The sequence below is a fragment of the Nyctereutes procyonoides genome, unplaced genomic scaffold, assembly GCF_905146905.1.
Source record: "Nyctereutes procyonoides isolate TBG_1078 unplaced genomic scaffold, NYPRO_anot_genome, whole genome shotgun sequence".
NCBI lineage: Eukaryota > Metazoa > Chordata > Mammalia > Carnivora > Canidae > Nyctereutes > Nyctereutes procyonoides.
This window is the reverse complement of record NW_026575047.1, coordinates 26681411-26697768: the sequence shown is the minus strand read 5'-3', so window position 1 is coordinate 26697768 and position 16358 is coordinate 26681411. Positions and strand designations below refer to the sequence as shown.

Sequence of the window (16358 nt, the reverse complement as noted above, 5' to 3'; positions counted from 1 at the left end):
TCTAGATATATTTCAAGTTCACTACAACTTTATTTCTTTTAGAAATTGGTATAGATGCAGAGTAGGTAGAGTCAGCCTCTTCAAGGAGAAGGGGTAAGCAATCTTTTCTGTAAAGGGCCAGATAATAAATTTTTTAGACTTTGTAGTTCACACTGTTATATGTACTATTGTAACTACTCAACTCTACCATCACTGTAGCTCCCAAGCAACCAGACAAAAAGTGAATGGGCATTGCTGTGTTCTAATATAAAAATTTGTTTAAAAAAATAGGAAGTTTGGCTTGTTGGCCACAGCTTGTTGACCTCTGTCTCTGGCTTTTTTTCATGCTTGGGTGATTCTGCTCATTCTCTTATAGTTATCAAAAGTATTTATCAAAGATGAAGAATTTCAGCCTTGAATACACCATAAAAGGATATGATAGCAATAGATGGTATACTGTATTATTAATAATTCCTTGTTTATTATGGTGCATAAACCTGAATGGCTACATAGTATAAATAAATCCAACTTCTCCATAAACTTCCAAAATGTCATTCTCTTTTAAGATAATTTCTCCTGTTTCATTCCATATACAATCCACTAACTCAAGCTTTGGGATTACCTGCTAGAACAGACTGCATTGTGAGGTTTAGCCCTATTAACGAAAATAGGCTCTATTTCCATTATTTAAAATATCCTATATATTTTTGTTCCTTTGGGAGCACAGTAGCTCTTTAATCCTTTACTAAATAGGGACAGATTGCAATATAAAAATATTTGAAGTGGAGAGACAAAACTTAAATTACATTTCACATCTCCCTTTACACTCCCACCCTACTTCAACCCCAGACCAGTATGTTCACTTTTAGATGGCTCAGCAGTTGAGCATCTGCCTTTGGCCCAGGGCGTGGTCCTGGAGTCCTGGGATCCAGTCCCACGTCAGGCTCCCTGCATGGAGCCTGCTTCTCTCTCTGCCTTTGTCTCTTCCTCTCTTTCTGTGTCACTCATGAATAAATAAATAAAAAATTTTTTTAAAGACAGTTTTCCATATGTGAAAGTCAGCTCCCCATAAGAGACTCTTCCTCCTTCCTAATCCTGGCCCCCAGAATATAGAGATACACAGGAGTTGGGACAGGTCCCAATTGAAAAACAGGGAAAGAAATATTTGCTCTTTCTTAATTACTTCCAGCATAATTAATTTTGAATATTCCTAAGGTATATTTCATATATTAATATCTACAACCAGCTTGATTTACAGTTCTTGACATTATTAAGGAAATTAAAATATATAAAAGTCATTTGGTGGTAATTTGGTTTGACTGCAGTCAAGTGGGAAATCTTTTCAATGAAAACAGCTCCTCTGTGCCTGGGTTTAAAGGTGAGTCAAAGGTATCAAGTAAGAACAAACAGTTCTTCCTAAACTGGATTACAAAGTCAATCATGTGAAGATAAAATACTGTTCACCTACCACTGCACTGATAAAGAGCTATGTCCTATTTTTGGTTAAGAATTATATCAACTCATTGTGACACATCCCACATGAGCAGATTTGATATGTATCAGACTTTTTTTTAAGAAAATAAAAATGATTGAATAAAATTAATGCAGTTCCTTTGATAGACAAAATGTTAAATACTAAGCCCATACAAGGGGGATCTTGGTAGTTAAAAGGTTATCAGTGTGATAATAATACTGTATCTAGCTAGAAAGGGGAAAAAATGAGTAGAAAATAGGAAGAGAGCCAGGCTACTTCTAGTTCCTTCTGAGTCATTCCTTTGGTATGTGTGTGGGTTTCTTTCTTTCTTTTTTTAATGTTTTATTACTGTGTCAAAGTACTTTCAAATTCAAATAAAATGTCTCAATAGATATTTCTAATGGGCATACTTTTCATCTGGCCATCAAAATTGAAATTTTAAAAGCAGAATCCGACTATTCACAGAGGATCAACTAAAAAATTACTAATGCCATATAATTTGAGAGGAAAATTCAGGCGTTACCCCTCCATATTAAGCCAAGTAAGTGTGACAACTCTCAGTTTCATCCTAAAGAAAGCTTCTCCAGAAGCTTTAAAACCACATGAGAGTCTTCTTTCTTCCAAAGCTGGCAGGCAGCTCTGAAGTAGAGGAAATCTTATATATCTCTATCCTCTGAGAGCCATAAAGAGTAATAAGTTCCTATCTGAAAAGAAAAAAATTTGCTTTTTCATAATATCATAGTCATAGTCTGTAATTATTAAACTGAGATAAAAGAAGATAAACAACAATGTGACTTTCTGATATCGTGCTCCTGAGAACTTCCTAGATCATAATACATATGTTGGAGTATGCCAAATTAGATTAAACATAAATTACTAATGTTAAAAGATGAAAAGTGTATAAAAGGAAAAGATCCTAAATTAAATTGCTCTATAGTTTCAAAAATACCTAAAAATCACAGGTTGATAAGTAGGTTTTTCCAAAAGAATTGAAGCTCCATATTAATATAGCACAGTTGAAATAGGACAGTCCATAGATGTGAAAATAGGTACTAAAATTCTAAATTGTTCCCCGTCTCTTCTCAGTTGCTAACAACCTTTAGAAGATTGTTCAGCTTTAGTTTTTGGAGTTTTGAGTTCCTATATTCTATATTTAAGTCAGAGAACTAAAAGAATCAAAAGATTCAGTCAAGCATTTGAAGAAACCAGATTCCAAAAATGAAGTTAAATTCAGACAATGTGACATACAAACTGGCAATACTACTTAGAAATATATATATATATAATCGTTTCGGTCGTCAGTGGTGGCAGAAAGTTTTAGCTTATTTGTTTTCAAAATGCACGTACTTATGACTACATGAAAAGAAATTGAAGCACTGGCACACACTTATAAAATTTATCAAAAGGCACTATTATTAACTGTCTATACTTCATGGTTCAAGGGAGATTTTAGGGGTCAAGGAAAATCCTTTTTATTCATTTGGTACTTAAAACAGCTATTTAAATATCATGATTATTGTGCACTTAGAGGATAATCTAGTGGTGTAAAGTTAGTTTTGCTTCTCATCCCATCTACTTTTCTCCTTCCCAGTCTGCATATGAGAGAGAGAAGCCAAGTTTAAGCCACAGAACATGTCAGCTGCTATCCAAAGAGGTTTAGTAGCCCAGCATCTTATAACCTAAGGATAGTCAAGAACTCAGAAGGGAAGACTGGTGTGGGGGAGAGAGGGTGTGAACAAGTGTGTGAGTGTGCCTACATGATGTAGAGAGAGGGAGAAGGAAAGCATATTCTTAGAAGACACAGAGGAAATATTAGCAACATCATTTCTATAGATCAGTGTTAACAAGAGCCTATTAGAGTTGTAAATTATATACCATAGATAATCAGTTATAGATTTAGAGACTAGAAAAATCATATTGCAATGTCACCTTCACTAGTCTTTATTAGACATATTTCTTAAATTATAAATAGCAGCTTTATTTTAAAAGGTATAAAAATTAAATAGTTAAAATCTGGACAGTTTAAAAGGAAGACATTTATTAAATAACTATATTAGTATGAAAATGTGCTTTAAAGGTTAAGAGATTTAGGATTCAGAACTTTGACAAGTACACAAATCAAAATATAACTTTTCTATGAGTGTTCAGATAGTGCATAAAAAAATCTAGGCTAATTACAGCATTGATCAGTAAAACCCAATTAAAAACAGTTATACCATAGCAAACAGAAATGAATTACCTCGTCTTCGCCCATAACTCCTTGCTGCATGTAAACAAAGGACAAATTGTAAAATGTCAGAACTAAAAACAAGCCCACCCATACAAATATTCGTGATATGAGAAGCTAAGTGGGCATGTGATAATCAGTGCTACTTTAAGAACTAGGACAATGTTGCCATATAATATCTGCATGGTGTTTTATCATTTACAAAGCACTGTTACTATATCTAAGATATATATATCTATATTCCTCTGAATTGTACAAAAAATAAAATTAATAGGAAATAAACCATTTATTCTCATTCATGCTCAAAGTCATGAATAAATATTTCTTTCATCTGATCAGGATAGTAATATATAACTCCTTACAGTTAAATAGCTTCCCAAATAATGAATGGAAACAACCTGAATTAAATCCTTATTTTCCTAATTATAAAGAGTGATACAGCAGACACAGTCCAACAAATAGCTATTCAAATCCAATTCACATTACACCAAGCCTTGGAGAAGGTACTGGAAGACATAGAAGAATTAAAAGATTTAACAACGTTAAACTGATACTCTGAAGCTTGTAGAGCTTAGAGAGAAGGTAAAGAAATTAATTCAAGTTCAAAGATGCTTAGTTGAAGAAATGACTAACGATATAGCTAACAATGCTTTCAATTCTTTTGGCACACTTTATAATCCCTATCTAAGTGTTTATATCTCTGTCTCTGGGGTAAGAGGGATTCAGACACAAATTATTATTAGTATAATCATAGAATAGCACATATGTCAAATACTATAAAAGTATAAAGCAGAAAGGCATTTCAATCTACATTAGCAGTTTACTTAATTCTTTAGGGAAAATAATACTGTAATTTATTCTCCATAAGAAACTATCAGTTTCATCAAATCCACAACATACTTTTAAATAACTCTTCCCCACAGATCTGAATATACATTGAGTATTTTTACCCTGGAATTAATATATGAAATCAAAGCAATAAACCAAAAGGAAAAAAATGACCATTAAAGTCAAGATCTTAACCCATGTTTCATGAAATTTTTTTAGGCCTGGGAAACTTACTTTCTGAATAAATCTCAAATCAAAATATATATTGAAAGTCAAAGTCATCAAAAATATAGTCCCCCCCCAAAGTATAAAGGAAAGATCAAAAGAAAACATTTCATATCATTAAATACATTCTATTATAGAAGTTTTACAAAACATAAGGCTTTAATGTAAAGAACGGTGTCTCCACAGGTGAGAATACAGTCAAATTCCTTTAGAGTAACAGTGGGAAAAACAACTTGTCAACCCTTAAGTCATTTACACTTCAAAAAGTAAGTCAATGAATACCAGGCTTCCATCAGAATCTTTTATAAAAAAAAAACAAAACAAACCTTCATTTCCATCTGTCTATTGTCTTTATTTAGCTAGAATTACTGCAGATTTAATCTTTTCAGGAGCTCCAATTGCTTCAGCCTAGTTGATTGCCTGATCTGTACACTAGTTTATATATAATCTTACCTGTGTGTTTGTGTGTGTAGGCAGCTTACATGTACACTAGCTGTATATATTACATATAACCTACCTGACCTATTTTTAGTTTAGGGTAAGGGTAGGAGTGGAAGTGACATTTAGAACTTTGCTATGGAAGTCTTCGAAGATTATAAAAGACTTAAAAATTCAGGGTCACAAAGAGATGGGAGATCAACTATGGAAAATCTAACACCAATTTTAAAAGAGCTAAAAAGTACAGACTACAAAAGAATCAATTCACTGAAGTCTTTATAGTTGTAAAGTGTGGAGATGGTCAATAGGCCTCCAAACACTCAAAAGCACCAGTCTTAGGAATTAGGCTTCCTACTTATCTATAGGCATGATCTAAATGGTATTAATCCAATATGTTTGTTTTATGGTATTTCATTCATGAGTGTAGAAGGCTGGATCATTCATAAAGCAAATAAAACTATTCTCATCAAATTTAAAGTCAAACTATGATAATGAAGTAATAACATGGCACATAATTCTTGACCTGAGAAAATTAATGACATCATAACCAGTTTATATTCTTTGCTGAGGCTATTCAATACTAAAATAGTCAAAATATGTACAAATGTTCATAGCATCTTAAGGTTTCATCTCATTCCTAGGCTTGAACACATTATTTAGAAAATTTCTCCAACTATCTCATACCTGAGGAATTTTAGAATCCTGTAAAGAGCTATTCTGCTTATTTTTTGGACAACTCTCAAATTCCAAATCTCTACATAACCAAAAATAGAACTCACTGCAGATGAGGCTAACCCATGTGACACATTTCCTATCCCCTGTCATGGAAATAAGCAATCTGCTACCATCACACTAAACAACGGTGTGTGTACTCACTTTCCCACCAGTGTTCTTATGAGAATTTCCTCTATAACTCTGATTCAGAATTGTCAAGAGCCCCCAGTGAGAAAAGAAAATCATTAAATTACTATTCATTATGTTTTAAAGAAAACTTCTTTAAACAATATGCCCCTCCAAATTCATTTAGAAAATGACTTAGAAAAAAAAAAGTGAGGTCTTGTATAAAAACTGTACTTAGAATATTAAATTTCAGACACGTAAGTTTTATAAAACATTATAAAAAAGTACAACTCATTCAAAAGTAAGGAACTGGCTATTTGACATACATATATAAATATATATGTGTGTGTATAAATATGCACGTTAGATTATATATATATTTAAAGATTTTATTTATTCATGAAAGACACACACACACACAGAGAGAGAGAGAGAGAGAGGCAGAGACACAGGCAGAGGGAGAAGCAGGCTCCATGCAGGGAGCCTAACATGGGACTCTATCCCGGGTCTCCAGGATCACGCCCTGGGCTGAAGGCGGTGCTAAACTGCTGAGCCATTGGGGCTGCCCTATATTTTTAAATACATTTATTTTTGTCATGGAGATAATAAGCCTGTGAAAAAAGACCTTTGCTATATAAGTGACTTTACAATTTGGTCCTGGGTTACCAGTAGTCTTATTTAGGTTCTAACCCATAAAAAAGAAGTAGGAAGATTATGACATTCTCTTTGGCATCGTTATGCCCCTATGCATTGGCTCTTGGCTACAGCTGTGGTATATGAATTACTGCAGCTGGAGGTAGAGATGGGTAAACATACTAAATTAGCTGGAAATATTTAGGTTAAAGTTCTCTTGGTGTGAAACTAAAGAAATTCTTATTTCTTGCTCTAAAAAGCCAAAACTAGGGAGAGAAATATACCCGCAAATCATAATCCTTTTCCAGATCCAAAATAAATCTGTTATCTACTCCACTTACTTCCATCAGCATAAAAAAGAACTGATTATGTACTCAAGTTTCCTATTTTCATGACTTAATACAGTATATTTAGAATATCTGCCCTCAGAAACACAATTTCATTACTGAGTAAATTTTCTTAATTAAAAGATAAACATAACTTCTTTCCTCCCAAAAAGTAGAGCAAGCTCTTGATTACAAACATGGCTGTTATGTGGTTAATCACAGCAAATTTAAATTTCAAACCCGTTTGCATCAGTCCATACTTCTGCTGTCTGTTCTCCTTTTGAAAGCTGTATATTTTAAAAAACATAATCTACTTTCCTCAGGAGAGGGGTGAGAGAAACACAACATGATCCAAATAGAAACAAACACTTGAACGATCCATCATTTTGCATTGGTCCTCACCACAAAAAACAAGCTGGCTCTGCTTTGTTTATTCCTACTGATAACAAAATATATAAGATTTATACATTGACAGATATAAACATTCGAGTTGTCATTCTAACTTCAGACAGCACTTAACTTCTGATTTTTAGACAATCTACTCATTCCTATATAATGTGACTTCCCTAAAGTACTTCCGGATGTTAAATTTGGACTCTTGTACAGTATTATTCAAAAGTGGCAGTTTCTACCCGTCAATTCAACTCTAGTTAGATTGAGGAACATGATCTGTTCAGGAGCCTACTTGCAGTTATACTTCTATGGCATTATTTTACTGTTAATTTTTTTTTAATCTATACAACTTCATGAGTTCTATAGATGTGGGATTATACCTCTTTTTCTCTAAGTTAACAGAGGCTCAAAGTTAAGGATTTGTCAGAGGTATTTCACAGTTTACCTAGTCTGACCAACTTCCTGACCTTTACACCTCATTCCCTGTTTATCCCTTAAAGGAATATTTCAAAGTTTAACTCTAATATTAATTGACCAGGAAGGTAGAATCATGAAAGGTTTACAACATTTGCCTTATCTGCATAACAATTATACTAGTATTTATATATTATTTTTTATTAAATGGACTCAAGCCCACCACCTAGTAATAGCCTAATAATAATAACATCACAGATTTCTGCAAGTTCTGTGTTTTCTAAGGAATGTTCTTAAATTGTAGTAGTCATGCATTTATCTTAATATGTATTTGTGTACCACCAAAAGTGATCTGGGGTACCACAAGGGACATGCACACCACACTTTTGGAAACACTGCCTGAGTCATTTTGCTTTTGACCCAAATTTTGTTCCTATTATAGCTCCTTCCAAATGGTTCTGGTTTGGCTTCCTGCAGTAACATAAAACAAACCTTCTTTGGTCACTATACATAACTTCCTTTAAATACTTGAAAACATTGGTTACATCTTCTTTTAATTTTATATTCCCCAACACTATCATCTATTTAGAGGACACGTTTGTATTCTTTCAAAGTCATTTTGTCACTGTTCATCATCACCCACTGCCACAGCTAACTCTTACTTATAGGAACTGTTCTAAACACTCTACATGAATGAATTCCCTCACTTCTCAAAACCATTCCTCTGAGGCAGGCAGCATTTTATCTTCTTTTGACATAAAGAACATGAGTCAAATTGAAGTTAGGTAAACTGTCCAAGGTCACACAGAAAATAGCAAAGTTGGGTTTAAACCTAGATAATCTAGCCTGTGGTACCAAATACTGTTAACTATTGCTAGACCACCATAAAAAAACACTGATGTATAATTTATTACCAAATATGGATTTCCCAAGTTAATAATGTTAGTTATGCTTGTTGGTTAAGTAATACAACTTCATCAATTGTTAACAGTGAGTATAAATCTGTGGCATACTAAAAAAAATGACTTAAAAAGTCTATGTATTGAGATGCTATGATTTCTTTCATCAATAATATTTAACTATTATTTAGTACAGGTGAAGGCTTGGTATTAATATCACTTAATTCATGTTTCATAGAGAGATAATATGTTAAGAATATATTGAATTACAAGAATTAAAAGCAGATCAAGGAAAATTTCCCCTTATTTTTTATTGTCATTTGGCTACTTCTCTCTTCAAAATGTAGATGTCTACACAAAAGTTACTTAAATCCTTAATATACTTCCTTATCCTATAAATATACCCAATTTCCTGATTCTTGCTTCCCCCTTAACAATGATCCCAAATGAGCAAAATAATGTTTTTTTTTCTCTTTGGATCAAACTGTCCTTACTGACCCTAAACACATTTTGATGTCCTAGTTTCATTATCTTTTCTCTTTCCTAGTCCCTTGCCAGACAAAGTTCAGAATATCCAGGACAGCTTACCTTATCGAATATGTAATGTGGTCTTAGAGTGGCAGGCTATTAAGAGGGCTCACATAATGAAAAAACTGATTTGTCCACAAGATTCAACTACTGCCTAAAATAAAATATTCTTGTGTCTACTATGTGATGAAACACTTGTAATATCTAGGTTATTTATGAAGGCTTTAAGCAACTGATGAAACCAATTAATTTAATAATATTTAGTGTAGTCCCAGAGTGCCTGGGTAGCTCAGTCGGTTAAATGTCTGACTCTTGGTTTCAGCTCAGGACATGATCTCAGGGTCCTGGGATGAGCCCTGCACGGGGCTCCTGCTCAGCTCAGAATCTCTGCTTGTCCCTCTCCCCTCCCCCTAGCTCATGTTCTCTCTCTCTCTCTCAAACAATAAAATCTTTAAAAATAATATTTATTGTAACCAAAAGTGTAAGTTGCAAAAGCACTGTGGCTCCTAAGTTCTTTGCTCACACATAACTGATGTATTCTATTGTGATTACAATATACTTCTGAATTACCCTACACATGCAGCAACATCTGTGAATGATCTAACAAACTGTCTCATACAGCACCCTTCCTTCAAATGGATCTTAACAGAGTATGAGAAATAAATGCAAATTCATTTTTTTCCCATTGAATTGTTTTAGAAGTTAAAATAGAAATGTGAACGGTCTTTATCACATACAATGTCCCCAAAGAAAATTATTTAAGGAATTCAGGATAAACATATAGTTTGTTACCTAAACCCATCATTATTTTATAAATCACATCATGAAGATAAAAATTATGACCATTTTCAGTTTGTAAACTCAAGTTCAACATTGTAAGTTTTAGAAACAGACTTAGAATTCAGAGACCGGCTACTCAAACAGTATGATTTTTTTTTTTTAATTCCATGGTAGAAAAAAAAGTTGACTGAAGAAGTCCAGGAATGTGATTTCTAGTACCTTTCTGGTCAAAATCTGTAGGTAAGCACTCTAATTCACTGAATTCATGAATGTGGCCTATTGGGCTATTATGAGGTCTAGCCCAGACATGGCCTCAACCTGGAGAGCACAGTCAGGCCCCAGGGTAAGATTCTTGGCGACTCAACCTCTAACCATCCTTCAAGACCCTAATGGATAACCCAATGCTTAGAATAAGCTGGCATGTGGTGGGCCACTCAATATATAATAGTCCAATGTTAAATGAACCAATCATATCACTAGACACTTTTCTTATTCAATTTTTCTCTCATCCCAAAATCCTATCTACTTTGACAATCTCCCAGGTGGCCTGGACTTTATTACCACCTTTCTGTCACTACAGTTTTTACTTAGTATTAGTTCACATGGTTGAACTTTACACTGGCCTTGTTTTTAGACTTTGTTCCCCAACTTCACTGCCATCTGTTCTCCACAAAGCTTTAGCTGAAATAGAGGAGCCAAGCCATTCTAATTATATAATTCTGTATTTTAAAGTAAGTACTATCTCTGTTCTTCCTTCCTCCCACTTTCCTTTCTTGGTCCACCCTCTGATTTAAAAATACCTTTGTGAAGGATATTTTCATCCTCCATGGCTACTCCCACAATCATGGATGTGCTAAGGACTGTGACTCTGAATACACTACTTGTCCAACAGAAAGAAAACAAAGTTTAATGAAAGTTTATTTATCCTCTTGAAGTTCATTGTGTAAACTTTATAGTTAGAGTAAATTAAGTTAGTGTGAGCACTATATTTACACAGAATCATTGGTATATTCATTCCCTGGTTAACATAACCACAAGTCCCATATACTAAGTAACAAGTTCTCTGCACTTTGCAAACATTATCTCGTTTAATTCTCATAATACCCTAAGATTGTTATTCCCATTTCATAAATGGGAAACTAAAGTTCACAGAAGTTACTAAACAAAGTCTCACCATAAACTAGAAAGCCAGTATTCAAACCCTGGACTCTATCCAAAGTCTGTGATCAATGAATTAAATCACACCATCATAAATACACTATAATGACTGCTTTGACAGCCAGAATATATTCAAACTTGTAATTCCACTTTCTGTAAAAAAAAGTTGTAGTTTTATTTTTATACTTATAAAATAATGAACTTCTGTGTATGGGGAAGGTATAGAGAACCATGCTCTCAATCATATTTATTTATAGGAGCCAAATCAGAAACAAAATATTTTTATAAAACTTACCATTTAACATCAACAGATTATCAGTTCCTGGATGTGGATAACTCAATCGACCTTTAAAAAGACAGGAAAGGGAAGTTTGAAGATTATGGAGCTATTTGAAAAGTTAAAAAAAAAAAAAAAAGGAAGAGGAATAGGCAGGAAATTACTGAGCACAGTATATTTCTTAAATAAAAAGCTAACGTTTAATGCAAGGCATATTAACCAAAATCATCTTTGAAATTTGAAAGCAAAACACAAAACAGCCAACCTTAGTTCCCAGATCGTATAATTTGACTTAGGAGCAATACCTAGGAAATAAAGCCTGTTTTTTTTTTTGTTTTTGTTTTTAAGATTTTATTTGTTGGTAAATTGAACACCAATAAAAATTAATTTATAAAAAAAAAAAAAGATTTTATTTATTTATTCATGAGAGACACACAGAGAGAAAGACACAGAGACACAGGCAGAGGGAGAAGCAGGCTCCATGCAGGGAGCCTGACGTGGGACTCGATCCCAGGTCTCCAGGATCATGCCCCGGGCTAAAGGCGGCACTAAACCGCTGAGCCACCTGGGCTGCCCACCTGTTTGTTTTTTGAAATGTAAAAACAATGTAGGTGTCCTATTCTGCCAAACTTAATATAGATGTAAATATTTTTAAATATTTTCAAAACTGCTTATATAATTATCTCTACACAGTTTCTTTTCCCAAAAATAAATCTGAAGAAAAGAATTTTTATTCCTAACCAAAAAAAAATATTAAAAAAATGAGTAGCAAAGACTTACCAAAATTTGTTATTTAATTCAATTTTATATATATTTTATATTTATTTCATCAAATGTCTTTAGACTTTTGATGAAAACCTCTTCAATATATTATTACAAACGATACTGCAAATTTAACCTGTTCAGTTTACAACCAATTTAAAAATCAAAAAAGGAAAATAAGAAAGTTTAAAAGCATAGTAGCCTATTATTTTCTTTGATCCATTCTTCATTCAAGAGTTTTGCACTTAATATATGCAGAAGGCGGGATCCCTGGGTGGCGCAGCGGTTTGGCGCCTGCCTTTGGCCCAGGGCGCGATCCTGGAGTCCCGGGATCGAATCCCACATCAGGCTCCCGGTGCATGGAGCCCGCTTCTCCCTCTGCCTGTGACTCTGCCTCTCTCTCTCTCTCTCTCTCTCTCTCTCTCTCTCTCTCTCTCTCCGTGACTATCATAAATAAATAAAAATTTAAAAATATATATATATATATATATATGCAGAAGGCACAGCAGTACTACAGACTGCTGTGGAAAAGTAGAAAAGGTATGCGTGAACATACTGTGGGGCTCATTCAGCATTTCCACATTCTAACTCTTGTTTGACCACATGACAACATTGAGGATGATTATTGTTTTTAGCCCATTAAAATAGAGGGTTTTCCTCTAATGCCTGAATCTCTGATGGACTTTTAGAAAGGTTCATTAAAATCCATTGAGAAAACGACTAAAATTTAATGTCTATGCGAAGGCACGTCAGCAGCTTTCAGCACAGCCCTTTAAAGATTCTGTGACAGTGTGGGATGTGCTGCCACTAGAATAGTGACCAATACATATCTGAATGAATCTGACATGATTAGTAAGGAGTACTGATTAACTCCATCTACCTTGACTGCCTCAGTCAGCACTCTGTACTCTAAGGCCCTGTATTACACCCAAATATCCCATACAAAACACAGACTAGACTGTCTGTTGGCTTTTATTTCATTATGAAACTAAAGAAGCTAATCATCTCCCAATGAAGGAGATAACCCAATTCTGACATTAAACTATACATATTAGAGATATAGATATATACCCATACCCATACCCAGACACCACACACACTTCATGTATGCTCTAATTGAACTGTAGCAGATTGTTTTCAGACTCAAAGTAGTCAAACAAAATGTTACTGTCCTTCGGAAGAAACTGACCACCTCTTATTTACCCCTGCATTTCATGCAGCGTGATGACCTCAGTTAAACTAATAAAGTCGTCATACTCTAATCTAAAAACATACAAATAAGCTTATTGCTGTAATGCCTTAGTATGGAGTGAGAAAGATGAGAACATGTATAAAAGATACAAGATACTAACAGCTAGAAAGCAGAGCTTTTTAAACTGAGTTTCAATAGCACTAAGCATTACTTTGCTGAAGTATTATAACTTATCATGGAAATATGTGTATTTCTAAACATCTTGTTGCAGATGTCCAAATTTAAAGCACAATTTAAGGCTGTGAAAATTCCTGTATTTTCGATTTGAGATTGAAAATTAAGACCCATGAAAGTGGTAGCCTGAATTGCCGTATCTACTGCAACAAGTTCACCTACAGTATGTAGGATGCTGAGGACAGAGCTATGAGTGAGTCTCTGTTTAGGTTGTGGTACAAAAGATAGGAAGAAACAACTTCAATAAAATTTGCCAGTTGTTAAGAGAATCATGTACAGTATGCTACACAAAAAAACAAAGGAGGGGCGTCTGGGTGGCCCAGTTGGTAAAGCGTTTGCCTTTGGCTCAGGTTATGATCTCTGGGTCCTGGAACTGAGCCCTACATCAGGCTCCCTGCTCAGTGGAGAGGCTCATTCTCCCCTCTCCCTCTGCCTACTGCTCCCCCTGCTTGTGCCTGCACATGGTGTATCAAATAAATTAATAGTTTTTAAAAACCCCAAAAAACAAATACAAAGGAGTATTAACCAACCAGGGACTTGGGCAAGACCCCCTAGAAAAGTAAACTGAGCAAAGCCTTCAGCCTGGTTCCATTTCAAAAGACACTCACCTTTCAACTGCCATGTAATTATTCTCTAACAGGTTCATTGTTAGATTTACTTATCCCAAGACACAAGTAAGAAGATATTTTCATTACTAATAGTCTTTTGACTTCTTGGCTCTGAATAGACTGAAATGCACACCCCTTAATATAAAAAGTTCACAAAGTAGATACCTATTTGTAGGATATATATTTGTATATATGCTCTAAAATATAGTTTTCCAAATAGGAAAATCTCATATTCACTATAACTAATCAAATACTCCATGAAATAAGCAAACTCAGACTCATTTTTCAATTATCCAATCCTTTTTCCTCTACCACAGCAAAATACCAGTATGTCTTAATACAAGTAATGATTCTATTTTACCTGGGGTTATATTAAAATTACTTTCACTAAGAACATGCTAATTTACCGAAATAACTAAAATTTGAGGTTACTCCATTCCAAGAGCTTTTCTAAGTTCTTTACAACCAATTATGTAACCCTTACAGCGATCCTGTGAATTAGATACTATTATCTTCTTTCTCATCTAAAGGTGAAGACACTGGGCCACAAAGGTTACAAAACTTGCTCAAGGTTACACCACTGGCACATAGCACTGGCAAGACATGATCCTGGGTAGAGTGGCTCCGTACTCTTAATCACTAACTTATAATGACTTCTCAGTTGATAATATAGAGAAAGGTATGTATGGTTGGTTATATAGGGCAAATTCCTATGCTAAATCCATTAAAAATACTCACAGAATGACTGTAGTATATTAGATAACTTATACTTTAATACAGGAAAAAAATCACATTGCTATAAAACCAGTTTCTCCCTATATTGTCTAAAAGCTCTGTGGCACAGAGACTACCAGTTGTACACTAACTCCTATACATGTCAGTATTAAGAACACCAAAATCCTACTGAGGCACGGGGCTGCCCAGAGTAAAGAAACTAAATTTCCTAGCCTCCCTTGTAGTTAAAGTGTGTCCATGGGAGTTAAGATCAGTGGGACGTAAAACAAAACTGGTGTGTGCAGTTTCTGGGAAGTATCCTTAAAAGGGAGATCTTCCCTTTCTTTTCCTTTTTTTCTGCCTGCTATGTAGATGTGATGGTTAACCTGAGTCAGCCATATTACATTATGAGGCCAAAGCTGGGTGGTAAGGACATCAGAACAAAAAAATAGGGCCTAGGTGCATTAAAATCACCACACCACTTCTAGGGGCGTTATTTTTTTTTAAGAGAAAAAGCTTCTATCTTGTTTAAGCTGCTTATATGTTTCCTGTTGTCCCAGAACTTATCCTTATAAATAAATTTGTGCAAGTTGAATTTTAGGTAACCAGATTATTATTTATTATTGTGAAAATATGATATAATAATTTCCTGATGGCTTTAATATATCTATAATTAGTATATCGGGTTATCTACTACTCTTGGGACTTCTTTTACATTGATATTATTAAACTTAAAATAAATAATTTTGAGAATACTCAGCTGTCAGTGAATAACTAGAGGATCTACTGTATCTTAAAATTTGTCTTATCAGTCTATTATGATTTTAATTATCTGTATAATAAATACATGACAGGCAATTCATATTGGCCATTCTAAATGTATATTCAAAGAGCAAAAAAGAGAAATATGACAACTGCATCCAACTTATCACTTATATAGATGAATTATCAATTACTAAAATTTAAAGCAAAGCAGTATTTAAAGACCTGCAATAACTTAAACCATCATTAAAGACTATTTCATATACTTAAGTTCTTTCTCCAAATTTCTCCATTTCATATACTTAAGTTCTTTCTCCAAATTACTTATTCTCAATAAAAAGAACTTATAGAATAGAGATGATAAAATAAGGGCATATCACTTCTCTCCCGATTTAGACATACTTTTACAATTGCAGAAACGTGAATCAGAAAGGATAAAAAAAGCAATTACTTTCCCAACATCTCTTAATGGTTGTAAAGCCTCAAGCTGAAAGTCTGCACTAAGAAGTAAAATCTAGTACCCCATTTGCTAAAGCATCAGATTTCCCTCCTCAGATACCATACACTATTGGTATGTTCTCACTAGTTACTCCAGAAATTCTCTCTGCTGTGTCTTCCTTCTCAACTTTTAAACGCTGAGGCTGCAGTATTCACTCCTGGGACTTTT

General features: G+C 34.2%; 1 protein-coding gene across 1 annotated transcript in view; it reads right to left on the bottom strand.

Annotated features, from left to right (window-relative positions):
- CPEB2 (cytoplasmic polyadenylation element binding protein 2) overlaps positions 1–16358 on the bottom strand; it is a 70549-nt gene that overhangs the window by 28278 nt on the left and 25913 nt on the right. Inside the window, 2 exon segments of the mRNA XM_055326625.1 lie at positions 3693–3716; positions 11438–11488. Of these exon segments, the coding sequence (XP_055182600.1) occupies positions 3693–3716; positions 11438–11488 (75 nt within the window).